Source organism: Macaca nemestrina, chromosome 15 (genome assembly GCF_043159975.1).
Source record: "Macaca nemestrina isolate mMacNem1 chromosome 15, mMacNem.hap1, whole genome shotgun sequence".
Taxonomy (NCBI): Eukaryota; Metazoa; Chordata; class Mammalia; order Primates; family Cercopithecidae; genus Macaca; species Macaca nemestrina.
Window position 1 is genome coordinate 54,032,913 of NC_092139.1, and position 27,378 is coordinate 54,060,290.

Sequence of the window (27,378 nt, forward strand, 5' to 3'; positions counted from 1 at the left end):
TGGAAGACACGCTTCACTGCAGGAGGCAGAAATAACTGGTGTTTTTTCCTGGAACACTTAGAGAATTAGACTATGGTTAGGTGTACCTTAAAAAATATTCTTGCTTTCAATTCTGGCACCTAGCAGAAGCCCCAAAAGACCTATCAGGGCCTTGTAGCAATGGTCCTTTTGGAAGCACTGGAAGTTGTATTGTTCTTTGGAATTCTGCTGAAGGTTTTGCTTAATATGGCCCAAGATTTGATGAGTACTTTCTTAAGGTGACCTGATCACTTATAGGAGGCATGATGGACTGGAATGTCTCCCCACCCTGTCATCATTCTGCCACAAATAAAAAGTGTAGCAGAGAAAACGATTTGGTGAAAACAAAAACAAAGATATAAAAAAGTAAACCATTTAAGACTTTGAGAAAAATATCCTTTGAATTTCAAAAAACCATTTCCATAGCTGACCTATCATCTATGACGCCGAGTCATTAGTGAGCGGCAGAAACGCAGCTCCTAGGAGCAGCTGTAGATCGAAGAGCTGTCCTGCAGGGAGTGCTCTCCGATGTTCCCTCAGTGCAGGTGGGGGATGAGCTGCCCAGACCATTCCCGAGGGGGCTGGCCCAGCCCCTCAACCCAGATCTACCTGCAGGTCCTCTGGGTAGCTTTAAAAAGTGGAGATGCTGAGGTTCTAGCCCAGACCTGGTAGGTCAGAGTCGGCAGCAGTCAGGAACCTGCATTTGACTTATGAAGATTCTTCAACGCTGCGGATGCACAGGGTGGGACCCACTGCATCCAGGCCACAAAGCTCTACAACTCCACATCAAGCTTCATTCGATGAGGTACCAAGTATTAGAAGCAGGACGTACCATTAAGCAAGCTCTTGTTATCAGTGAAAAGCTAGACATTGAATTTAGGGTCTGCTTGACTCCCAAGAAGGCATCCAGACCATTTGGGAGGTCACAGGCATGTTTTGTAAGTATTAGGTACTCAAAAAATATTTGCTAACTGGACAAATGGATGATTTTTGCAGACTTCTAATACAATGACCCGAAAGGTCACTGCTGCCTAGCGCATGAGTAGCCTGCGATGCTGGCAGAGGCCACCCGGCCAGGCTGTCATGAGATGGCTGGAGTCCTTAGACGGGCATCAGCCGGCTTCAGCCACACCAACAGGAGACCATATCACATCCTATCACTTACTCACCTCTAAGGCTGCCTCCTGTTCATCAGGGACAGGGGCTCCTGACCGCTAGAAGGGGGCTGCCCTGGAGAGATGGAGCAAGGGGCACATTTCATTGTGGGCTCAGATGGATGTTATGGTAGCAGGCGATACTGACCCAGCCCTTTACTCATGGAGAGAGAAAGCGATTTAAGTAGATTGGAACCATGATGCTTGGATTCAGAGCCTCCTGTGACTGGATCTCAGCATTCCATGTTAGGAAATGAGGTCAATTTTACATAAACACGTTGGTAAGCTTCCCCGCACAGGTACCAGCTACCATTTTGGATGCATGTTTAGGTTTTAGTTAAAATATGCTTTCAAACAATTCTGTCCAATAAAAATGAAAACCACCTCTTTATTAGATGCCAGGGTAAACTTTATTTTCTTATAAACTATAATGAGAATGACAGAAACATATAGCACTGAAGTGCTGTGTTTCCACTTTATGAAATCATCACAGTAAATCAGAATTAAAGAGTAAAAGAGGTTAACTGGAGAGTCGGGTGGCTGCCATCTGCGGAGATGTGTGCTTTCTCGCCGTGGCTGCCTGTGCCGTGGTGTGTCCTGGCACGCACACATGTCTGCAAGGTGTTCCTACCACCTAGGAAGGAACCTAGATGTGGAGCATTAGGAAAATTAAATAACAAGAGACAGCAAAATAAGAATCAAATGACACGCTATAACTTAATTTACCGTATTTATCAATTTTTTTCCTTATTTACATGTACTAAACATTGTAGACCTGAAAACATAGGGAAACATTCATTTCATGTGTATGTCATACTGACAGACTGAGTGCAACTAAAACGATGGTTGTTTCCTGTTGAATCTCCCTCGGATGCAGATGTTCCCCTTCAGTAGATATAAAGGTAGCACAGTTACATTTACGACATCACAGTTAGGTTTTAAAGGATTCATCAGACCTCCACATGACACCAATACAGCAGGTCCGTGGGGCGCAGGTGGTGCCACCTGAGGAAGGCCAGGAAGACAGGATGTGCAGGGCTCTGTGGATCTGCATGAGCTCGTGTTTGTAAGGCTACGGGTCTGATCAATCAACCCATGTCACCAAGTTTGGGTCACCCCACTTCCCCAACATGTGGCTCTTAGGAACTGCAGACTTTGTTGCTGAGGCAACCCAGGCTAAATGTCTTCACTTCTGTCTGCTGAAGGCTTGATTATTTTTAAAAAGTCATAATTTTTTAAAGTACAAAAGCCTAAGTACAATGAGACTATAAACATCAGCTTTGCTCTGGATGGACTCTGGGAACAGGTGCGCAGAGAAGTGAGGGAGCTGGCCTGGCCCTGGCTGAGGCCAGCGAGTCTTACCCCATTTTGGCCCAATTAGGGCCACTTCTGTTTCCAGATGGCTGACCCACTGGTACCACCGTGATGAGTCGGCGCTGTGCCTCAGGTGGGGCCCTACTGGATGAATGATCCGCCGCAATTTTGCTGAAAGGGATTTATTACAAAAACACAATATTTGCTTTTCTAAGTAAAAAAAAAAAAAAAAAAAAAAAAGAAGAAGCTTGATCATTGCAATTTTCCACCCCAAATAACAAAAACGACTCCAGTCCATGTGACCACGAGAAACGTGGCTGTCAGATTCCCGGCTCCACATTCCAAATCTCCAGACCAAAGCTGCTACGGAGAACGGCGGGCTCAAAAAAAAACTCCACTCACCAAACTGCTGGCTGTCCTCTGGGGTCGTGAGGTCCTCAGGGGTTACAGGAAGGTTGAGTTATTTGCTGCCTACCACTGAATTTCCCACCCCAAGGTCGGGATGGCTGGTTCGTGGAAGCAAAATGAAATCATGGAACAGAAGTCCAGGATAGTTAAATACGATTTCTAAATCCTGACATATCTTTTCTACTACAGCCAGGAATTCCGCAACAGGAGCTTCTAGAGCCTGAAGATGAAATTTCTCCCAGAGGCGACCTGCTGGTAGAGACCTACAGGGGATTCTGGAGCCTAGGAGCATGCGATGGCCTTCCCAACAGGAGTGAGGTAAACGGGAGACAGGAGCAGCTCAACAGCAGGATCAAGCCTGAGTGACGGTGGCCAAGCGACACGGCCCAGAAGTCTGGAATCATTTAAAATAAAGGGGCGTTTGCTGACACCACAGAAAATGCCAGGGCTTGCAGTCACTCTTCACATTGCCCTTCTGGCCCTGTAAGTACCCTGGGCCCTTCCCAAAACAGCCCAGGAGCTGGAAGCTTCCTTCCACTTTGGGGCACCCTCATTCTCTTGTGTTCAGGTGATTCTCAAGGTGCTCCTATCAGTGGCCTGGCCTCAAGTGCTACCTGCAATCCCCTATAAAGCAGAAAAGCAAATTCTCTCCAGGATGAGCAGGCCCACCATTCCAACAGAATGACCAGCTCAGCCCTTTCTCATTTGTCCCAAGAATGAGTCTGGCTCCTGGGTCTTCCCGTTCTCTCTACAAAGGCCAGGTTCCAGCCAAACCAGCTCAATAGCTAATGGAAAAAACTGGCTCCTCAGTGAAAATGGCCGCTCTGATGGGGTGAGAGCCTCAGAAGGCTTCTTCAGGCCTGGGTGGCCAAGCAGCCTGAAGGTAACAAGTGTGTGCAAGGGCTGAGGGCAGAGGGCAGAGGATGGCGGGGAGACCTCATGCACAGGGCCCACCTTTCCCAGGACTGGCCCACCCATTATACGCCGAGTTAGGGGCTGCGTCTCTCGTGCTGCTCTCCCTTCCCACTGCAGGGCGTTGCTCTCTCCCCAGCCACTGTGAGAACAAAGCCTGCGCAGTGGGGATTGACTCTGATGAGTTTCTCGGATTTACTTCCCAAGTGAAGTGCGGGGTGGAGCAAACCTCTAGCTCTGAGGCAGGTCAAGGGTCCAGGGCAGAGCCCAGGGTCCGTGCCAGCAGCTCTTCACTGCTGACTGATTTCTCTGCTGCAGGACGGGCAGGGCCCACCCAGTGCCCCGCAGCAGGAGAGGGCTTACCATTGCTTCTCTTTTCTTTCATTCATTAATTAATTCATTCATTTTTTTAAGAAAGAAAGAAAGAAAAAAAAAAAAAAACCAGGTCTAATGTGCCTTCCTTGGAGCCAAATGGGCAAAAATATAAGGATTAAATCCCTTGCTTAGAATCTGCTACCAAAAGCTTTGTGTGACAAGAAACATTTCCGAGGCCTGTCTGAGGCCTCTCTGGGCAACAGATAGGAGCCAAGTTGCGGCGTGAGGCTTCTGGAGGCACAAGGCCATTCGGGGGGTGCCCGGCTCAGCCTAGCGCCTGAAGCCGGCATGCGCCTTTTGTGTGGATGTGGTCTGTGCTGTTTTGAGCCTTGGGACACTTCCTGTCCTGCAGGAACTTATGCAAGGACAGGACCCTGTATTTCTGGAATCTTCTGAGTGTTCTAAGATAGGGGCATCACCGTCACGACCTGAAGGGCCTCTGCGTGGTGAGCAGAACCTCGTTCAGTTAGAGGGCGTCAGGTACCAGGTGGAACAACACTGGACAACTGAGGTAAAACGTCTCCTGGGCAAAAGACCCTGGGGAAAGCCAATTTCCACGATGATGAAAGTTTTGAGTAAACCATAAATCCTAACTTAAAAGGAGCTAGCAAAATCAATGCAGATAGAATTCCTCAGTCAGACAATGGTTTCGCCAGCCCCTCTGTGAATCACGCTTGGGTTCATAAATGAGAAGAAACAACTTGGGGTGCAGAAGCCAGCTGCCCTCCGCCCCTCCCTGAAAGAGCAGAATCTTTTCCTGCTGTGATCTGCCCAGAGCAGCCACACCAATGCCCATGTGACAGTGGGTTCATCTCTGGTTTTTGGTGACTTTTTCGTTTCTTCTTTGGAAGTCCAAGGTTTGTGAGGTTTCAGGACAAGATGATACAGCCTAGTTTGAGTCCCATCTGAGATGCTGTAGTGGGATTCACCATGGGCTTCAGAAGTCCACTAATGGGAAGACCTGCTGAGGGCACTAGTACAGCAATGAAATTTCCTGGAGATTCTGGGTTTAGTGGCTTGGGGCAAAGGCAGGAGAGGGTGTTCTGTCTCCTCCTCACTCAGGGGCTCTTCGAGGTCAGCACTCAGATTGGAGGCCAGGGCCCCTGCAAAGGAAGCAGAGAACTGCTAAGTCATGGAGGCAATGGAGGCTCTACGGCCACACAATTCAGGGAGGATCTGTGGCACTCGGAAGGGAGGGAGATTCCCAGGAGAAGGGTCTGGTGACCTCCTCCCACGCTATGCCGGCAAAGATGTTTGTTGAATGAACAAATACATGAATGTCTTTCTTCTTATTCTTTGCTCTGGGCTTTTCTGCAGCATAAAAGAAGCTATGGATCTTGTGAAATTAATTCAGACTTACTGTCCAATTCATAAGTAAAGAATGAAGAGAAAAGGCATCTGGTCATAGTGAAAGGGAGGAAGAGCCACTGAAGAAGCAGTGGCTGGAGTCAATGGAAAAGCCCGTGAAACTTCAGAGGACGCTCTGCAGATCCCTGGCGGTGTTCCTGGAATCTCCACTTGTTTACATATCAATATTCTACACAATGAGTTACAACTCAATTATTCCCCAAAGGGCCTAAGACTAGAGGTCAGGACTAAATTGCTTGTCTGAATGAGTCCAGATGAGCATACAGCTGTTCAGCACCGGAGGGAAAAGGAATAAAATTAAAACCTGCGCATCTGCATCCCGTGCTTCCCCAGGGCTGCCGTCGGCGTGCTCAGAGGAATACAAGAATGCCTGCTGCAACACCGAGCCACTGTTGCGGGTGGAGCTGGGTCTCCCCTAGGGCCGTTCTGCCAGTGAGAGGATCGTTTCATCACCCTTCCCCTTGTAGCGTATTTTTAAACCCTGTTGTATTATGCCCCAAGTTTCCTGCATGACCTCTGCTGGGAACAAACCTCAAAAGCAGAGTTTCCACATCTTCCTCCCTGCGTGATTCACTTGCAGGGCTTTGGCCTTTGAAAGTATTATTATTAGTGGCATTTGAAATTAATTTAAGTAGGTTATTGTATTCACAGACAGCATCTTTTTTCATTCTCTGAACTTACCTTATTGTTTCTAGGAAGAGTTTCCAAAAGCAATACTTGCAAACATGCTTGGACCTATGGCAGTAACCTGGCTCAGGGTGTTCTGAAATTCAGTACTTTCAGAGTCCAGGGGCTTCACTGTTGCCTCCCTTCTTCTCGGCTCGGTAAGGTCGGGCAAACAGAGAAGGCCCACTATTCTCATCTTTAAAACAGGCTGCAGCCGGGCGCAGTGCAGGGATCGCTTCAGCCCAGGAGTTCCAGACCAGCCTGGGAAACATAGTGAAACCCCAGCTCTATAAAAACATTGCAAAACGTATCCAGGCGTGGTGGTGCACACCTGTAGTCCCAGCTACTTGGGAGGCTGAGGTGAGAGGATTTTGAGCCTGGGAGGTCAAGGCTGCAGTGATAGCACCACTGTACTCCAGCTTAGGTGACAAAGTGAGACCCAGTCTCAAAAAAAACACCACACTAGAAAAACCCCAGAACACAAAAACAGGCTGCTTCTGACAAAGGCAGCACAGCTAGACCATCATCCACAAGAGAAGCTGGATTGTTACGAGGCATCTCTCCATCCCCTTGTAGCTGGTAGTGGGCACTGGCATTTAATCCAGGGTGTGGGGCAGCGTGGGAGAACAGACTTGATTTAATCCCAGACAATATTCCAACAACCCAGCCCACTATGGTGATCAGATGGATTAGAATAAAGGAGCAAAAAAAAAAAAAAAAAAAAAAAAAGAAAAAGCAAGTAAATGAAAGATACAAAGTGAGATCCAAAGAGAAAGCGCGAACCTTTGCTAATTCTGGATTCGAAGGAAAACATTTTAGTTCCTCTGCCCCACCCACTCACCCAGGGAGGATAAAGAGGGAAAGAGGGTGCACCTCGAGTTCCTGCAGATGGACAGAGGGACGCCAGCTTTGTCCCGCTGAGTGAGCCTGGAGGAGTGCAGGAAGCTCTGCAGAGATGGGGGCCTGTGCACCTGAAAGCAGGGATCCCATGGCCAGGGGCAAAGGGCAAAGCCACTCCTGCAGCTGGGCTGGAGCCAGTGCCACAGTGCCCTACACATGCCTCTGGTCCCCAGCTTTCTGCTGGGACATTCTCATCTGCATTGGGCCCTCGTGCCACAGCACCCTGTGGTGGGGAGGTGGCAGCCGCTGGACGGGTAGGCAGGACACAAGGTAGGGCCGCCTTCCTGATACGACACGTCCACTCGCAGCTGTGGCTCCACTCGCACTGCCTCTTCCCGGTGATGGAAGCCATGGATTTATTCACAGGACACTCGAACCTCACCTCCCGACTTTGGCGGCAGGAGCAGAACATGCATGGACACGGGGGTCTCAGCAAATGCAAAGTTTTGCAGCAAAGTGCGCTGCTCAGAGGGGACCGGACAGCCCTCTTCTGCCCCATCTTGACATGAGCACCTGGGCTCTGAGGCTCGTGTCACCTGCTGGGGCTGACACAAGTGAGCCCAGTTTGGGACAATACCAGGCCTGGGCTTAAGCCACGGGTGAGGGGAAGAGAAAGGGCAGCTGGCTGGAGGGTCGGCTGGCTGTGGCGCCGGCTGCTCCTCTGGCCTGCAGGTCCAACAGCCCTGCCTGGCAGAGGAGGGTGAAGGTTTGGATAAACCAACAAATCTGGACCCTAACATCCCACTTCCATATTTACTGAGACAAAGTGACCGGTTCTGTGCTTTGCATTCCACTGTGGGTGACAGGCTCATGAATGACAGCTCGCTCACTTGCTTTCTCCTGTGAAGGGCACTGCCATGATCCTTGTCATTACCAACTGCTTGCCTTCCACCTGTGAGCCTGGGAGGTGGTGCAGCCCGGGCCACACGGGACAGGGTTTTCAGACAGCCCTGCCAAGGCAGCTACCATCCATCAGAGCGCCGCAGGCAGGGCCTGGACCCCAGACCCAGGACAGAAAGGTGGGCTGGGGAGGTCACATCTGCCACGGCCAGCCTATCCTCTGGGTCCTAGACCGCAGCGCATCCCTGGGTCTCCACCCTCTGCACTCCGCAGCTTTTATCTGCTTTTCCTTCCCCAGCTGTTCCATTCAGCAGCCCCCGCCACAACCTGCCCTCCCCGCGTGGAGGCCTCAGAGGCCTCCTTTAAGGCTGGCGGCCAAAGGCCGGCCCAGCATGTGCTGTGTCTTATCGGCCCATCTCAAGACCCTGCTCCTCCAGGCCTGGGCAACAAAAAAGCGGGTGGCCCCCGTGCCCACCGGCCCCCTACAGCTCCACACACAAAAGGGTAGGTGACAAAGACATTTTCCGGGATAGCAGGTGTTGGTGTCGGATTCTTCCCCGAGTGCACGGGCAGAAGAAAGGCAAGGCTGGGCTTCCCCGGGCAGCGCAGACATGCAGGGGCAGGAGTGCGGGCAGGGCCGCTCGGGAGGGGAAGGCCCAGGAGGGCGAGGAGCACCGATGCAGGGTCCGCTACCAAGGGCAGCCGGTTAGAAAAGTCCCACCCCCTCCCCATAGCAGGGTGGCTGGACAAATCCACTGAAGTGTCTGTCTTACCTTGCTCAAATATTGTAATGAGACCTTTACGTGTTTTAATCTGAAGGGAAAGAACACAAAATCGAGTGAATACACACACAGCAGCCCACAGCTCCAACTTGATCATTAACACAGTGCTAATAATACATTTATCCCTGAGCTGCCCAAGCAGTTTTGCAGCCTTGTCAATCAGTAAAAACTGAAAACTCACTTGAAAATGCTACTTGATAGGACAAAATAGAAGCCGATGTCATCTTTGCAAATGTGAAATGAGAGAGACATTAACACTCCCAGGGTCTATGCATGCAGACCCTGTCAGGAGCCCTACAGATGCTGAACCGCACTGACAGCTATATCCTTTTCCTGCTCTCCAACTTTTCCTGACTGATTTTGTTTAAAATACAAAGATAAAAGTGTTTTCAAGAGAAGCATCTGAAATTCAATGGATGACCTGAAAAAATAATTGAAACCCCCTAGGTGGGCAAGTTTACATGTCTCCAAGTTTCATTTTACAGGTTTCTGAGTTACGCACAGTGTGTTAATACTGGTGTCACCTGCAATGTGACAGTCCTCAGGGAGGGGACACACAGCATCCTGTGCAGAGGAAAGCTTGGGAGGGGACCCTGGAGCGGGAAAATTGGACCATAAGGTCACTCTCACCCACAGAGCAGCAGGGTCTCAGCAGTCACCCAGAACTGAGGGGGATCTTAGCTTTTCTATGCTTTGTGACAGGTTCTTCCACCCCTTTCACACCATCCTATTTTCTACAGCGGGGTTTCCTTGGTGAATGCATCCTCTTTCTGCATCAGGCAGTAGCTTCCCCTGAACTCTCAGCCCCCACAACTCTCCTGAATTCTGTGTCACTAGACAACCGTCAAATCCCGACAAAGGACATTCATCAGCGATGTGGACCATTCTCTGCACAGCCACAGTTGTAAACATGGATTTTCTGCTGACCCCCTCTGCCAAGGTTGGCACGGTGACAGGGGCAAACTTCTAAGATGGTGGCTCCAGCAGCCATCAGGAGGAGACCACTACCATTCTCTTAGCCAAGGCTCCATGAAAGAAATGTGCACTGCTATGGAGCCATCTTTTCCAATCTATGGATGAAGATTGTCCCTTTCTCCCAAGAAAATTATTTGGGGTTAGGAGATTCTGGATCAATAACTGATCGTGGCTCATATATGATCCTCGGTCTGACTCCCACCCACCGTGAACGCCGTTCCTTCTCCACACTCGGTCCGACTCCCACCCACCGTGAACGCCGTTCCTTCTCCACACTCGGTCCGACTCCCACCCACCGTGAACGCCGTTCCTTCTCCACACTCGGTCCGACTCCCACCCACCGTGAACGCCGTTCCTTCTCCACACTTGATTGTGCTCTTTGGGCACAAGAGGTTCTGGGCTGCTGCTGACTGTTGGTCACGGACTAGAATGTTTTCCGTGGATCCTCTGGAAGATTTAATCATTTAGATTTCTGATTCCCCCCAGTGCACTGTGCTGTAGGGCCCCCATTTCCTCTCATGGAAGAGGGCAAACATAGAGCATATCTGCATGGGTCTTCCTTGAGTTGAGGAAGTTCGGCTTTTAGAGCACCATGCCACTGACACCCTCCAGTGTGAGCAAAGGGTCTCTTTATGAAGGGGCTCCTTGATCTCACTCCTCTGCAGCCCCTCAGCCCTGGTTATGCTGTGTGTACAGGCACCCGATTGGTAGAAACCAAGAAAGCAGATGGCGCAGCTAACAATGGAGGACTTGTTTGTAATTGCTGATGAGGACTGGGTTGCCCCTCTCCTGTGTGTCCCCAGACGCAGCCTGGTGTGGTGTGCTGGACCACAAAGAATGTCTCAGTAACTGCCAATCCATGGTTGAGTTAAGGAGATGCAAAGACAGAGACAGTTGGGGGCTGCCTTGATTATTCCATGGGGCTCAAATGTCACTTGCCCTTGACACACGGCAGTGCTCCCAAAGGGTGGGGTTCCAGTCGTGGAGCAGAGGAGTAAGCTGTCAGCTTCTCGATATATCTCTGGGGTACACACAGGGCACTGATCAACCTGGGCAGTGCGGAGGGCACCTGGAGGGCAATGTGCTTGGAGATGGGGGGTGGGAAGCGGCCAGGAGGGACCTGACGCCTGGCGGGGATAGGGGAGAGACACAAAGCCTAACTGTCCTATCCCTTTGTCAAATGGGCAGCAGATATGTGCCAGGCACTGTTTTCGGCTCTGGGTTACAGTGGTGACCAAAGCAGATGAAACCGTTGCCTTTGGGGGATCTGGGAGAAAAGTTACAGCATGCAGTCTAATTTGGGGTGGCAAAATAGCCTACTCTTTATATGTGTACAGCACAGTATGTATAAGTACTGTAAGTAAACAGACACATGGTGTTTCTGTGCTGTTTCAGGGGAGGGGACTAATTAGGAAACCAAAATGTCTCAGAAGGCTCCACGGTGGGGTGATAATGGATAAAAGGTTGTGACAGCCGGGCTCGGTGGCTCAACTGAGGTGAGGAGTTCAAGACCAGCCTGGCCAACATGGTGAAACCCTGTCTCTACTAAAAACACTAAAAAATCAGCTGGGTGTGGGGGCAGGCGCCTGTAATCCCAGCTACTTAGGAGGCTGAGGCAGGAGAATTGCTTGAACTGGGAAGGTGGAGGTTTCAGTAAGCCAAGATGGTGCCATTGCACTACATTCTGGGCAACAGAGCGAAACTCTGTCCCCCCCCCCCCCCAAAAAAAAAAAAGGTTGTGACACTGGGTTATAGGGTTAATGTGTGTTTTACATTCGAAGTCATTTTTACCTATTTGTGGGGCTGGGAATCGAAGCCAGCCCCACTCATATCTAAGAGCAGTTGAGCAAGACTCCTCAGGGACAGCCCTTAACGGTTTAACTCAGACACCAAAAGGCCAAACTGTGGCCAACTGGCAGCTCAGATGCAGAGTTGAGCTGGAGGAATCCAGAAGTCACTTCTGAAGAAAGATGTCTTGCTTCTTCCGCCTTGTGTGACTTCTCTGATACTCTGGATATCAACAGGGATTTAAAGCAGGACAGGAAACAAGAGGCTGGCTGGACATGTGTTGTGTTGTGTGCGGCTCCGCCTAGCAGAGGCGCTCCAGGAATTGGTGGGCCTTTCTATGGCATGCTTTCTCCAGCTGTACTCACTGGGATAGCAAGAGAGCAAGGCTTTGAACCAAGCTTCTTGCCTCTGAGGAAAGGCTGCCATCCAGAACTGCCACCTGGGATGATGCTGGGCAGGGTCAGACAAGAAACGCGGCTGCCTGTCTCTGGATCCTGGTTACTGATCAGTCAGTGTGGAAAATGATTAGCTGGTTCAAGATAATTAGGAAAGAGAATTATTTTGAGAGCTGGCATGCATGAGGGAGAGAAAGAGTGGACTAGGGCTCCAGCTTTAGGCAAGTGCTAAATATCCTACCAGCAGGAAGGCGGACAGAGTGGGAGATCAGAGAGCTGTCTGGGCTATTCAGATCCCTTGGAATGGCTCTGAGGAAGGGAACAGGTGCAGGCAGTGGATGGGGTAAGCCCACACACTCAACACTGGCAACCCAAGGCCAGTGGGAATTAGCCAGCCTAATTAACATCTCCAAATGGCCCAAGGATGGCTTCCAGTATTTCCAATCCAGCAGCAGTGGCTGTGTCCTGGCCCTGGCTCTGACTCTGGGTTTGGCTTCCTCTTTCTGGTTGTTGGTCTTGCCCATCACCCATGGTTCAGAAGCCGAAAGCTGGGACAGCTGAACCGGCAGGAAGGGAGGGAAGAAGGGAAAGTGCGTGAAGCGTGTGCCTGTATATGTGCTGCTCCCGTGCCGGGGCTAAGTGAGCAGGTGGATCATTGGTAAAAGAATTTTCCTGGCATTTTTTTCTTTCTCTTCCCTGACTGTAACGTACTTGTGTGGCTCTATTACTAAATTAAACTAAATTATAAATTTAAAATTAATATCTTGGTGTCAACTTTCTTGTTAGGCCATCATAAAGAAATGTTTCCAGACCCTCTCTCACTCTCACAGAACATAAGCACCAAGATTTCCGCTGCATCTTGGCCACGGGAAGTCTGCGTACTTTACCAGACTGAAGCCACATGAGTGAATGGCCACACAGGACCCGAACGTTCCCAGCAGCAATATTCACAGTGACCAAAAGTGGAAACAGCTCAAATGTCCATCAACAGATGAATGGACCAACAAAATGTGGTCTATCCGTACAGTGGAATATTTGGCAATAAAAATAAATGGAATACTGATATGGGCTACACATGGAGGCACCTTAAGAGTATGCTAAGAGAAAGAAGTCAGCCACCAAAGACCACATATGGGATGATTTTATTTATATGAAATGTCCAGAATGGGCAGGTCCATAGACACAAAAAGTGGATTCGTGGTTGTTTAGAGTTGAGGGGTGGGCGGGGAGAAGGGGGATTGACTATCGGCAGGCTGTTTAAAGGGGGATGAAATATTATAGAATTTGACTGTGGTAATGGTTGCATAACCTAATGAATAGACCAAAGACACTGACTTGTATACTTCATATGGCTGAACTGCATGATATGTGAATTAGATCTCAACAAGCTGGTTTTTAAAATGGCAAAATAGAATAGAAGGTGGTCTGGGTGGCACTACTATTCCCATGATTCCAAAAGTGACACAACAGAAATGGCTCTGAGATTTCAGGAAGAAAATCCCCCAGGGGCACCCAGGCAAGCAGGGGAACGAGGGCAGCTATGAAGCTCTGCAGGTGCCACCAGCACCTCTCCTGCTGTGCCTCGCACCACCCTCAAAGCAAAGAGGGCCACCCCACCGATGGCACACTGCTTTTCAGTGACTTGTTTTCCCTTCCAGGTTGTCTCCCAAGCTTATTCTAACTTGAATTGATCTGTTTTAAAACAACTCAGGAGTGACTGCGGCAGTGAGGTGGGATTACCGTGTGATTTGTCCCAAGATACGCTGGGAGTGTGTGCACCACTCAGGACTATATTTTAAAAATTTCCCTAATAATCAACAGCTCAAGAAAATGTAGCAGTTACATCCATGGTGATTGTGGGAGGACAGTGAGTTCTAGGTATTTTTGTGAGGTGTCTGAGGAGACACTGCAGAAGCAATGGACGTGTCTGGTAGTTTCATTGATAAAAATTGTCTTGTCCTCAGAAAGGAATTTTGGCCCATAATTAAGATACTTGTTATATGTGAATTATTTCTGTGGTGCTCCTTTTGAATTGTAAAGTAGGCAACCCTTTAGTTAAATTTCTCAGTTATCTGTGCCAAAGTGGGTGTGCCTTTGCCACTGTAAAAACTGTACAGGTTACACATTCTAGAAAACAGTCCTTTCTGCCTTCAGGGAGGAACATTTTGCCACTGCCACCGAAGAAGGGCTCCTCCCCGCCACTGGGTTGTTCATTCCTGTGGGTGGGTCCCCCACAGCAGGCACGGAGACGCAAGGGGGCTGTAGGGTGGAGCAATGAGTCCTGTCTGAGAACTAAGAGGCCTAAGTGCTCGAGCCCTGGTTGGGACATGAACAGCCACCTGGTGATGGAAAAACCAGCCTGCCTCCATTCCTCAACTGTCAGAGCAATCTTGCCCCATGGGCGGGGGACTCTGCGGAAAGCGTGCAGTAAATTGCACATCTCTACACATACATAAAGAATGGTTACAGTTCACAGAGTCCTGGAGACCATTTTTGTAAGAGTAAAAAAAGCTAGGGAGCCTTGGCCTCCCATCCTTGCCCTTCTGTGTCACTGAGGTGTTTAAAGTTTCTTGAAGTCACTTTCTGTGTAGCGGGGGTGGCCATCTGCGCGATTCTTCATGCACACCCGTACTCACGAGCACTGGAACTCACAGGGGTCTGCAGGGTCTTGAGGGCAGGGTGGGACATGTGGCTGAGCTCCACGTTCTGCCTGTCTGGGCAATCCAGGATAGTGGCTGTGTTCTGTGGTGCTGGAGTGAGGGGGCACCGCTGAGGGCCCCTCTAGTGTCCCCCAGGGAATGTTCAGGCAGAACACCTCTTGTATGAGCATAACATCCGTTCATGCACCAGACACATATGACATGCCTGTTGCGTGTCTGGAGATGGGAATACATGGCGAGTAAACTGTCATGGAAGTTGTCCCCCCTCCCCACAGTGCATCCTCCCCACTGAAGCCTGACTGCCCTTTGTAGAAGAGTCATATCATAGCACTCTGCTGCTTCACAGGCTTTGTGTGCTGCCCAACTCACCAGAGCAAGAGCCAAGGTCTTGTCCTCTGCCCGCAAGGCCACTCTGACCTCCCTGTTCCTCCTGCCCACCCGGGCTTGCTCAGCTCTAAGTAGGCTGGGCTCCTTGTTCCTTGATTGTGCCGGGAAAGTCCCTGCCTCAGGCCCTTCCACCTGCTCTTTCCTGCCCCTCCCTCCTCATCATTTTTCACATGCCGCCTTTCCAGGGAGGCCTTCTCTGACCCCCTATTTTAAAGTGCACCCCCACCCCAGGTGTGTTGGGTTTTTCTCAGTAGCATTCCCAAGGCTCTTTCCCTGTTGTCTTTTCTCCTCAGCACTCTTCAGCTCCTGAGAACAGACACCATCGTCTACTCGCTAGTCTGGAAGGTGAGCCTCCAGTGGAGGAAGGGCTGCTGTCTGTCTTGCCCATCTCTGCAACTGGCATATTCAATGTTTGGTAAACATTTATGGGCTTTATGAGAAAACCCACTTTTGTGGGCTTTATGAGACGCTCTGAGGAGTGAAGCTGCAGTTCGCATCTACTGAAATTGTAGCAAAGGTGTGTCCCTCTGTGTCCCCAGGTCTTGAGTGGACCTGAGGTTTAATATCTCAATTTGGCCTTGAGCAAGTTGCTAGCTTTGGGTAAGTGGGAGAAAGAGCAGAGTCAGCCTAGCGGGCTGCAGATTTCCACTTCTGGTCTCCTCCTTCCTTCTCCGTGGTGACTGATTTCCTCTGGGGCTCTCATGTGTGATGCTGTTGGGTCAGTGACTGTCACCCCGGTCCAGAGCGCCTGGCCTCACAAAGCTGCATGCCCAGATGTTACCTGGAGGCTGTGGTGCTAACTGGAGTCTCACTGTTTCTCCAGCTGCTTCTCTGCACCCTAGGGATGTAGCTAGGAAGCAGGGCTTCCCTAATGACAGCGCATGGGCTCTGGGATGCACGCTGACTGCAGGGTCTGCCCAAACACATTCAGCAGCAATGGCAAGGCAAGGTGTGCGCACTTCCTGTTTTGCCTGAGATTAGGGGTATGGGGGAGTGGAACCTTTCCAAGCCAGACCCATGATTGCTTTTCCTTATCCTCAGGCAATCTCATAGATCACACAGTCCCACACAGGAGAAGACAGATGCTGGAATGGTGAAGGCCACTGGTTCCCACCACAGGTCACAGCTGAGTGCTGCGGGAAAGGCCAGAGGAGCCTCTGCGTGGGGGCACAGGTAGGTGGAACACGTCCTCTATGCATCTGGATTCTATTGTCTTATATTCTTGAAGTGGTCACAAAACAGGGTTTTCCCTACTCTTTCTCGGCATTGTCCACGGTGATGCTACTAGGTTGCTTGTGTACTGAGAATTTGGCCACATCAACGTTGTAAATACATAAAGTTATTTATTTCAAAATGGATGGGCATGTTTCCATTTTTAAGGGATTTTATTCCTTCAGCTGTTTTGAGGGACTTTAAAGGCTAATGGGCAAAAAGGAACCGGCTTTTCTCTATAGAGAAAACCTGTGCTACTGACAGGTTTAGTTCCTGTTATTATCCTATATCTTCCTGGAAAAGGACAGTATAAAATATTCTTTCTTCTTTCTGTCAGAAGACTTAACTGCAAATAAGAGAGGCTCCATTTGGCCTCTGCTTTGGTTTGGCTGTTGCTGAACAGGAATTTGAGCAAAACCAGAGTCTTCTAGGAGGCCCCTCAGCAGCTGAGGTTGTGCATGCACCACCTGCTGAGCCAGGAGGACTTGAGGGCCACAGTCACGGTTCACAAGGAATGTGAACCTGGGGTGTCGGGAGCTCCAGGTTCTTCTGAAACAAATTCTCAAGGTTATTTCAAACAAGCTTTAATTAAGAGTTATTTCCAAAAATTGTCTCTGAGAAAAATTCCTGGTACCTGCCAGCCATCTCTTGGCAACTGCTAAAGCATCCCCTGAGCTGTAATTAGCAGTCAGGCAGGAGGAAGATGCCACCTGCACTTAAAACCCTGTAAGGATTGGGAACCCAGAACCCAACGCAGCATTTCACAGAAAAAGCTGCACCTTCAGAGTTCCGCCAAAGGAACAGATTCAGTGCAAGGTCGACACTTCAAAATGAATGATCTCAGGCCACTTCTTATTCTGGGAACCTATGAATAGCCCCAGCATCAGCCCCAGGGTTGTCAGGAGTTGTCACTGTCCCCGCAGTGGCTCTGAAACATGTGGTTTCTTTCTCTCTGCTCTTCTCACATTTACTATCCTCTATCTTTTTATTTTTGTCCATGGGCCTTCCAGTTCTCAGACATTAGGCAATGTGGGGAAGTTCCAAACCGGCTGGCAGGATGCTTAGTAGAATAGCTAACACACACGAGGCAAGTTTTCATTCTCCTCAAGTTCACAAGGCAAATGGCATGGTTCATCTCAGGGAAATCTCAACCCAACTGGCCTAAACCACTGGCTGGTTATCTTTTTGAGACAGGTTATAGTTTGGAGGAAACTTATCTGGGCTTATTAATAGCCATTTCTTGTGGCTCATGAGTATCTGCTTTTCTCCAATAAGAGTTCAAGCTTCACAAAGGAAGGAGAGATACAGGCCTGCATGAGGTTCCCAGAGCTTTACTTTGTGTTGCCTGAAGTGCCCTGCACAGTCCTGCTCAGTGGCAGCCTCCAGGGGCAACAGGGACCACGTAAGAGATGGTAACATCTGACAGGTAGCAGTGGCGCTTTTCTAGCCAAGCAAATGAAAAGAATGCTTGTCTCATCTCTTCCAGAGCTGACTCCGAGGAGAGTAAAGGAACAAAGGGATGAAGCAGCACGAAGCCTAAAATGGTGCTAAACAGGGTAATCGATAATTCCCTTTAAGACCCTTGAGACCATCTACGAAAGCACCTTGAATCAAGTTTCAGTTACTCCGTCTATGGATTCGCCGGCTCCTGACTTCCCCTGCTCCTGACTTCCCCTGCCTTTCTCCACACCGGCTTCTTATCAGATTTCTTGTCAGTGGCCCACTTTCACTAAGAGACTGGGAAGGAGAGGACAGATGAAACATAATTATGAGTGTTTGCTCTGCATCTTGCATCAGGCCCACACATCTGCGGTCTAGAGACACACCTATTCTGCTTAAAGCAACAGCCTGATTCCTTTCTGTCCTCCTTTCTATTCACTCCTGTTGCACGTAGGAAAGAAATCCCATGTACCATTCTCTAAAGAATTTACAGTCCAGGCCGGGCGCGGTGGCTCAAGCCTGTAATCCCAGCACTTTGGGAGGCCGAGACGGGCGGATCACAAAGTCAGGAGATCGAGATCATCCTGGCTAACACGGTGAAACCCCGTCTCTACTAAAAAAATACAAAAAACTAGCCGGGCGAGGTGGTGGGCGCCTGTAGTCCCAGCTACTTGGGAGGCTGAGGCAGGAGAATGGCGTAAACCCGGGAGGCGGAGCTTGCAGTGAGCCGAGATCCGGCCACTGCACTCCACCCTGGGTGACAGAGCGAGACTCCATCTCAAAAAAAAAAAAAAAAAAAAAAGAATTTACAGTCCATTATGGAGAGGAGACACACACACAGGATAAAGGCTTATATATGCTAAGGAAAATCAAGATATACATAATCACAAGTTAGATGGCACTAAAATTAAGACCTAAATATTACAGAGAGGATTTAGGGCAGTGGTTCTCAGTCCTGCCTGCATGTTAAAATGTCCTCAGTTTTTTTGTTTTTGTTTTTTTTCTTTTTTAAAATTCCATGCTCAGGCCACACCCCAGACCAATAAATCCGAATCTAGTGGAGGGACTCAAGCATCAGTATCTTTACAGCTTCACAGGGGATTCCAATGTGCAGCCAGAGTTGAGCACCACTGGCTCTTGGTGATGGAATGATAGCTAGTAAAAAAACTTTCTATCGATGTTGTTCCATCTTTGCAAGAAGAATACATCTTAAATTGGAAAAAATCAAAGCAAAAGTGGTCAAAATCAAGCCAGTTATGAGGGAAGGAAGACTTGGGCTGTGTCCAGAAGGGATTATGGGGGTAGAAGAAACATCTGTACAAGGCAGTTGTCTGTAAGACGTGTGGCAACACTTTGGCCAGCTACAGCCAAGTGTGCTGAGGGTGCTGAGTGGGATGGCTGAGTTATTGAATAGATGGTGATATCAGATAACTTGTATTTAAGGAAAACTTCTCGGTCGGGTGCAGTAGCTCACGCCTGTAATCCTAGTACTTTGGGAGGCCAAGGTGGGCAGATCGCTTGAGCCCAGGAGTTTAAGACCAGCCTGGGCAACACGGCGAACCCCTGTCTCTATAAGAAATACAGAAATTAGCTGGATGTGATGGCTTATGCCTGTAGTTCCAGCTACTCAGGAGGCTGAGGCTAGAGGAGCGCTTGAGCCTGGGACGGGGAGGATGCAGTGGGCTGTACTAACACCACTGCAATCCAGACCTGGGCGACAGAGTGAGACCAAAAGGGAAAACTTCTGGATTATCTGAATAGAGTAAAATATGATTCTGGCCTTTAGTATTAATAAAGAGTTGGTAGCTATGGCTCTGATTATGGGATTATCACTATAGTGTGGGCACAGGGCTGGCATTTCCATGGGGAATGGGGAGGTGAAGGTTGAGTTGGCCCTGATTCCAACTTGCCCATGACCTTCGGTGGTCATTTCATGGGTTGGCCTTCAGCTCGCTCAAAATTAATGTGACAGGGTTAGACATGATCTTTCCTGAAGTCCCTTCTAGTTCAGCATTCTGTGATGTTCTTTGCTGGCTTCAGCAAAGTTATGGGGAAGTTGAACACATACGATTCAAAAGAAGTACTATTGATTAAAACCGTATTAAGACCACTTTAACAGAGAGAGAATGAATACAAATGGAACGAGTCTGTCACATGACTATCCTTTCAATGAGTGGGGAAACTCTTTTTTGGGGTTTGGGTTAGGATTTACTGGTGCTGTTTCTAGGAGTTAACCTGATTATTAACTGCTTGGTGAAAGAGCCAAGGAAGATTACCTGTCAGGACTGCATGCAGAATGACAAGACTGCATATGGTGCGGAGGCCTTACCAAGCAAAAGCTGGGTGTAGCCGTATCTCTCTGGGCAAAGGCTGGTAAGTTCTAAGAGGAGTTTGTGTAGTGTCTACATCATAGATATGCTTTGAGGCAAATGTGTAACATAAGTGCCTCCATCTGCAGTTTTAGGAGAAGATTTTACTGGCCACCAAAATGACTCAGTGACACCAGGCAGAGTCTTCTGGTAAAGGTTCTGCAAACTTAACATAATGACCGTGTTGTAGAAGAAAAGCTACAAAAGTCTTTTTCATTAGGTAAGTGGCATAAATAACCCTTTCCACGAGGGTGTCCAAGCAATTGTGTGAAAGATAAAAGTTTGCAGTTTTGTGCAATAGCAGGAATGGCAGCGGCATCCTAAGACCGACTCAGACTAATCTGGTTTAAGCTCCAAATACGACCTACATTAAAAGTGGCAGACTCTGATGAAGCATAGTGAGGAATTTTCTCCCACTTGTTCTAAATCCTGGAGCCTTTACAATCCAGCCTGTCATAAAGGAGGAAGTATTTCTGACCGTATCTTGGAGAAATCAAATGCTGTGTTTATGCAGGGCTAACAAATAAACAAAGATCTGTGCTCCCTCTGCTGGCTCTCTATAGCAATATTGAAGGAGAAAGGAACCATACGTAGTACTGGCATCTTCAGTAAACACAAGTCAGTTTGGGTATTCTGAGAAGAACCACTCATTTAACTTGGTTTTGAACATTCTTTGGGAAAAATCTATCTTTATCGACTTCGGACAAAGGCACTTGGAAATTCTTAAAATTAGATATGAAATGAGACATACCTGTAGCCCTTGGCTACCAGATTGCTAGCTGTGACTGAAATAGTGATCTGGGGATTGATTTATCAGCAGACACAAGTGGATTCCTCCAAGATTTTTAGATCCAGACACAATCTTTAAGGCAGTTCTGAAAAAAAATCTCAGGTCCAATGTAAAGTTCCTTTTTTCTCTTTTATAAGAGCAACTTCCAAAAAGTAAAGATTTACACTATTTATATCTTTTCTGATAATGTCAAACACTAGACTTGATTTTCCAAATCATTAGCATGCAGAAGAATGACCTCATGGTGAACAGATGCACTTGGCTGTGAGCTGCAGTGATTACATCAGTCCCTCCCAGCAGTCGAGGGTGCCCATTCCAGTTAACCCTTTCAAGGCCTCTCTGCTGCTCCCTCTTTCTTGGTGATATTATTGAAAACACAAATTTAGTCCCCCACCTCAATATGTGTGTGTGTGTGTGAGAGAGAAATGTACATGTATATATAAATGTATTTATACATAAAACATATATATGTTAACTGCAACCAATATTTTAACACTAGCTACCTTTTAGATTATTTATATTTATTGCTGGTCAAAAAAGGAAGGTAAACTACAGTGCTGGGTAAAAAAGTAGTTGAAATATCTTTACATGTCAGGTGTTATCAATACAAGTAATGGATGGAATAGATACAAGGTAGACATGATGGTCTTTAAAAATATTTTCTGATTAGGAAAACAGATTTTGTTTTGAGAGCTCTTTGAAAAAAGCTGAGCACTCATATATTAGCAGCTACATCACCATGTGTGGTTGACAGCGCATCCTGAACGGAAGCCTGTTCACCTGGCCAACCCCGTCCCCACAGGGCTTGTTGGGCGGATGGGTAACAGCACCTGGATGGGGGAAGTCAGAGGCAGAGGGCATTTTCCAACAGTGGAACCTTCAGGCACAGGCCACTCCCACTGAGCACATCTCCCACTTTCACTTCAGACTTAAAGGCTGATATTGGGGCTTTCCCGCTAGAAGTGGGGGCTGCATGCTGCTTTCTGGCTTGCTGCTACCAATACAGTGTGGAATGAACGCAGCGTTCAGGTGACGCTCCCTCTTCATTAATAATAAAGCCCCTTTTGGTGAGGATACAAAGAAAACCTAGGAGCCCCTAATTCCTCAGATTGTGCATATGCATGTGAGCCCAAGCCCAAGGCCCTGCTTTGATGACACTGAGGGCCAGAGATGGTCTGATTGGGTCCTAAGTGCACTGTGGGAGCTTAAGCCGCTCAGGGTCAATTTTTCCAGTTGGCTTGTTGCTTGGAAGAACAGACTTCACCTCAATTTCTTAGTTTAAGCTGGCTGGCTCATCTGGGTTTGATCGCACTTGTCCCAAGAACATAACAGTGTAAACAAATGACAAATGTTTTCATCTGTAGAAGTAGTAACAGATAGTGGACAGGGACTCTTCAAAAGCGAAGCCAGTATGTAAGATGCTTCTGAAAACGTGCTTGTCTATGGTGCTGAAATGCTCCGTCCTCATTGTACTGCCCCACATTTCAGTTCAAATCAAGATTATATCTACTTCCTTCCTGCTCAGCGTTATGAGGAGATATGCAAAGAATTAAAACAGAACAGTATGCCTAGACTTAAAAATCACACTTAAGGATAGGTATGATAGACATATAAAAAATTTTCCCACTCAACACTGAATACCTTAAACCATGAACACTATGAAATGTAATACTGATGTTAATAATTTGAAAAGTGGAGGGAATAGCATTTGTCTTGATATTCCATGTTTGGTTTCACATTCCTTTTAGAAAAGTTCCAATGCCCACCCTCACATGCTGTCAGAATCTTTATTCTGGTAAGCAATTTTCAAAAATATGACATTCTTGAAGAAGCCCATTGACAATCCTCTCCAAGTAGAGTTCTTAAAAACTCGAATTGCTCCTAGAATCTCCCTCATTTCAATTGGTTTAAATAATTATGAATGTTTGGAAAAGATCAAATTAGTTTATACAGAGGCTAAAATATACATAGAAACAAGGTCCATCATTATTCATTTTGATAATATCTTAATAATCTTAAGAATGTAACAGTTAAGGAATGAAAACAGCTAGTTATTATTTACATGTTTAATTTTAAGAAATAAAAAGCTTTCTCAAGAGTTAAAAGAAACAAACAAACAAAAAAACAAGAAACAAAAAACAACCTGCACTGAAAAATCAAGTCCTCATGAAGAGGGGAATAATCTCATGAGGGTGGGAAAAAGCTGAATGAGATCTTTTTAAAATTAGCTTTGCTACAGATCCCTCATGTTCTTGCACTGAAAAATTAGAAACAATTTAAAATCTCTAGCCAGACTGAGTATGAAATCTTCATTTCCCTTGAAACGAATTTTTTTTTTTGTCTTAGATAGAATGTTGGCAGAGTGTATAAAAGAATTCAATTCACAGCTGTTCCACTTTTTTAATGTAAGAAACATTAATCAAAGCTTTAAGTTATAAGCTTTTCTCATGTTGCTTAGTATTCCAGTTCAACAAAGATCAATAGAGGCCATCCCAGTGTTCCTTGACGCCTCACCAGGAAGCAGAGGCGTGATTATGCAAATCGTGCTGCTCCTGCACCTCTGCCAGCCTGCTTATCTCCCAAGCCTTCTGCCTGCTGCTCCTGGCTCCCTGCGCAAGTGCGTACCTCTCCCTCTTATCTCCCAACAAAGCTCGGAGAGGCGAGGATTGAGGCCAGCGATGTTAAACAATGATGCATGGCTGATTTTATTTGTAAGTGATTTATTTCACTGGATTTAATTTTTTTTCACTTTGTGTATAAGATATTTGTTAACGAATCAGAATAGGAGAAGTAAGGCAGTGTTCAGAGACAATTGACACAGGTTAGAAATCTATTAAGCACTCTAACAGTTGCATCTAAAGCAGTGGAAGAAGGAAGCTCCTCAGTGAGAATTTCAACATGCATTGGCTAAATATCCCATTTACTCTCTGAAAGGCAATTAATCTGTAATTATATGCAGAAATTTACAAGTAATAATTCTATTATTTGAAAGAAACACACAGTAATCATATAATCTGTTTAAGTGGCGGTACGTGTATTTTTCCCCCCAAGCTGGAAATATAAAAAGAATAAAAACCTAAAAACAAGGAAATCTATGGAAACTTTCACAATTTTCCACTGGCCCTAATAAATGAAAATTATTCTAAGCTAGTTTCTAAACGGGTTCCACACCAGGTGCTGCTCCGGTCGGCGGCTTGTCCACATGACACAGACCACTCCAGAGAGACACACGCACACTGCATTGCTGTAATGATGGACCCCGGGACACTGTCCTTCCATGTCTCCTGCATTAATCCCTGACCCTCGTATCTCGGCAGCATAATCCCCATTTAGCATTAGTAGCAACGGCTTCCACTGTGAGGAACTCTTTTTTGATAAGTAAGCACTGATTCGGGCATCGCTTTTAAACAACATATTCCCAGCTCAGCAAGAAACCCACACTCCTGAATGAACCGGAGCACATTACTGAGAAAAAGTTCATTAACCTTGCTAGATTTGAAGGTTAACAGGATAGCTGAAGAAAGGAACTGAGTGAACAGCTCGAATACAAAACAAATTAAAATGAATGTCATCATTCCTTTTGATATTCATTAGTTGATTCAGAGGGAGAATGCTCTTCTTAAATTTGCAAGCATTTATCTGTGAAAAACAGGTGTACATCTGCTGCTTGAATGCGTCTTAAGCGCGTGAGAGAAGAATAATGTAGACACTCACCCGTTCCGCTGAGGGAGTAGCTGGGAGAGGGAGAAAAGACTTGGGCTGCGAAATCCTCGAATGTCATGACTTCGCGGTGGTTCTGAATTATTGCTTCGAGATACAGAGCTCGCTCTTCATAGCTGCGGTAACCGGTTAAGGAAAAAGTGCGTGTGCAAAGTGGCATGCAGAGCAGTGACAGAATTCACTTTTAATACTGTTGTGCATTTTTTTCTGTGTAAAAAAGTATACTGCAGGTTCTTTACCATCTTGCAGAAAATTAAATATTAGTCATAATTCATACCAAAATTCTGGTTTTCAGACCTAAGTTTCTCTTAGACTTTAATTGCATTTAATACTAGTAATACTAAAAAACATGTAAGGCAACAGTTACAGAATAACATCATAAGATCATTAGGGTTGATTTAAACAAAAACAGGAGACACTGATTGCAACGGCATCTCTTTCCACTGACAATAGGTAGATCTTTTACGTCCTATTTCAGTGGATAAAACATTCTTAGCCTATTGACATGAGTTGATACTTCAAGCAACTTGGTAATACAACAGTGCAGATGCTTCTTAAAAATAAGAAGATGCAAGATACTGGGAAGAGAGAAGGCTAGGAAGATATACTTTGAGGGGGCATCAGAGCCTCTAACCAAGACAAGCTGTGAACATTGGAAAATAAGAACTACTATGTGAGAGAATCTATCAAGAGTGTACAGTGCAATTTTTTTTAAAAAGACTACTGCCTTTTAATTAAAACTGCACTCTGGAACACACAGCATTCAAATGTGTAATCAAAAACCAGTCACCAATAAAACTTACAAGCGTAACACACTGAAGCAACTTTCCAGCTGTCTTAATAGGACCCCTGCGTGTGGCAGGCTTTCACAGGGCAAAAAGCAAATCTTCCCCTTTTGTGTGTGGCTTCTGTTTCCTCAGAAGGTGAATCATGCACTTCCAATAACAGGATAACGTCAGAACAATCCGACAATGGATGGAGGCACTGCACATACGACGTTATGAATTAACACTTGGGGAAGTCCGCATGACGTCTCATTTTCCCCTTCCTCATTATCAATGCAAAAGTTAAAAGACATGTTTCAGTCGTTTTGAAAATCATGCTAATTCTCCAGGAACACAGGGAATGTAGATCACCATCAGTTTATTATTTGCAGCTCCAGAAGAAGAAACGTAACTCTAGCATTTCTCACTACATTTTCAAACTATCTTTTCAAAACGGCCTCTTTAAAAATACAAGTTAGTGACAATTATGCCCTTTCAATCAGCTTTCAAGACAGCATGTGTTTTTAAATGGCCAAATACTTTTCTACTTTCTTATGGCAAAGGGTGCACACCGATCTCTAAACGCAGGCTCTTCCTCTCCCTACTCCCTCAGTTATATTCAGAGGATAATTTTCATACCATGAGGAGACCAGAGGCATTCTAGGGCTGTGCTATCCCATACAGTAGCCACGAGCCACACGTGGCTATCTCATTTTAAATTTGAATTAATTAAAATAAAAAGCTACAATTCAGTTGCTTTGCCCCCCACCACCCCCCGCCCCACCTAGATATATTTTAAGCACTCAATAGCCACATGTGGCTAGGGGTTCTATACTGGATTGCACACATATAGGACATGCCTGTCACTGTGGAAAGCACTACTGCACAGCGTGCTGCCAGAATTTCTCCATAAGCTTGCTCTATGCAACCTCAAGCAAGGAAAATAAGTTTGAAGATTTCCAAAGTGGCCCCTCTAATGATTTATGATCTTTTATATAGATGGGCACAACCGCCCAAGGCCTGGGCAGCATGAGCCTGAACTGGCTTCTCGACTGTGGGCTGAACTCCTGGTGACTCGCCTTAATGAACAGGCTGCCAAACTTCCTCAGCGAGAGGCGCCTGCTCAGGCCCAATTCTAGAGGGACCCACTAATGCCATTCACGTCTCATTATGAACACACTTATTCTGCACAGCACTTGGCTGTCGCCATGGCTCGGCCCTCCGTGCATGGCCCCAGCAAGCCGCTGGTCCGGGGAACAGCAGGACGTTAGGCCTGAGTGGCCGTCTGGCGAACAGGCACTCTGACACTAAGCTGGCACGTGCTGGCCCAGCAGGGGCTGAGCGAGGCGTGACAAATTACTCAAAGAGCTGAGCTAAACTTATGGCTGACAACCACCTGAGCCTTCGGACCGCCGTGGCCCGCTGTCAACGCTCAATTCATGGCTCCCCCTTTCAGTCCGTCGTCTGCTTGTGGGCCTGGGTTAGAGCAGGCATGTCCCTCTAAAGACCTGTCATGCTCTGCCTAGCATTGTCCTGCTGTTTCCTGAAAGGCCCCACTGCATCCACAACATCCACATACAGTGCTTGGGACAATGGTGAACAAAAAGGAAATGCGTGTGCATTTTGCTAACTACTCTATGGAAGCCACGTATCTGGAAAGTGGCTGGCTATGTGAATCAAGCTCATGATCAAACCTACAAAGGGACGTTTTGCATAATACAATATGAACTGACCCCAGACGGCAGCCCACCGTCCCTATCCTGGATGGCACTATCCAATTGTTGTAAGCTTGTCCTTGTCAAGGCTGAGAGATCTGGGCTCCTTAGAGAAAGTCCAGCACTGTATTTAGAGGAGTAATAATGAAGTTGTGAGATTCTCTGATTCAATGAATATTTATGGTCTGACTCCTAAATTAAGGCAGTAGGAGACAGAGAAAACACAAAGGTGCTTCCAGAACTGGATCCTGGAGGAGGAAGTGTTTCCTTCAGAGAAGGTTCCTGACCCTGCCATCCATGCCCCCGACTGTCACACACAGCCCACACTCTCCCGCCTACTAACTGGAGTGTTAACAGTGCTAAACTGGGTGCTGTCATTTAGACAAACATCCATTAGGGACTGGGGTGAGACCAGGAGATCATCAA

The 27,378-nt window shown here is 47.2% G+C and overlaps 1 protein-coding gene across 5 annotated transcripts in view; it reads right to left on the reverse strand.

Moving 5' to 3' along the window:
- Positions 1-1,889: 1,889 nt before the first annotated feature.
- The window catches only part of LOC105486802 (Ral GTPase activating protein catalytic subunit alpha 2), a 318,021-nt gene continuing 292,532 nt past the window's right edge, over positions 1,890-27,378 (reverse strand). For 2 of the 5 annotated variants that reach the window (XM_011749855.2, XM_011749856.3), the window contains 2 exons: positions 24,468-24,589; positions 1,890-5,284 (listed from right to left, as the gene is read on the reverse strand). In XM_011749855.2, coding sequence (XP_011748157.2) covers positions 5,130-5,284; positions 24,468-24,589 — 277 coding nt within the window. In that variant the 3' untranslated portion in view covers positions 1,890-5,129. Of the gene's footprint in view, positions 6,477-8,728; positions 8,769-24,467; positions 24,590-27,378 lie in introns of all 5 variants that reach the window. The other 3 variants (XM_011749858.3, XM_071079738.1, XM_011749857.2) reach the window with 3 other exon arrangements.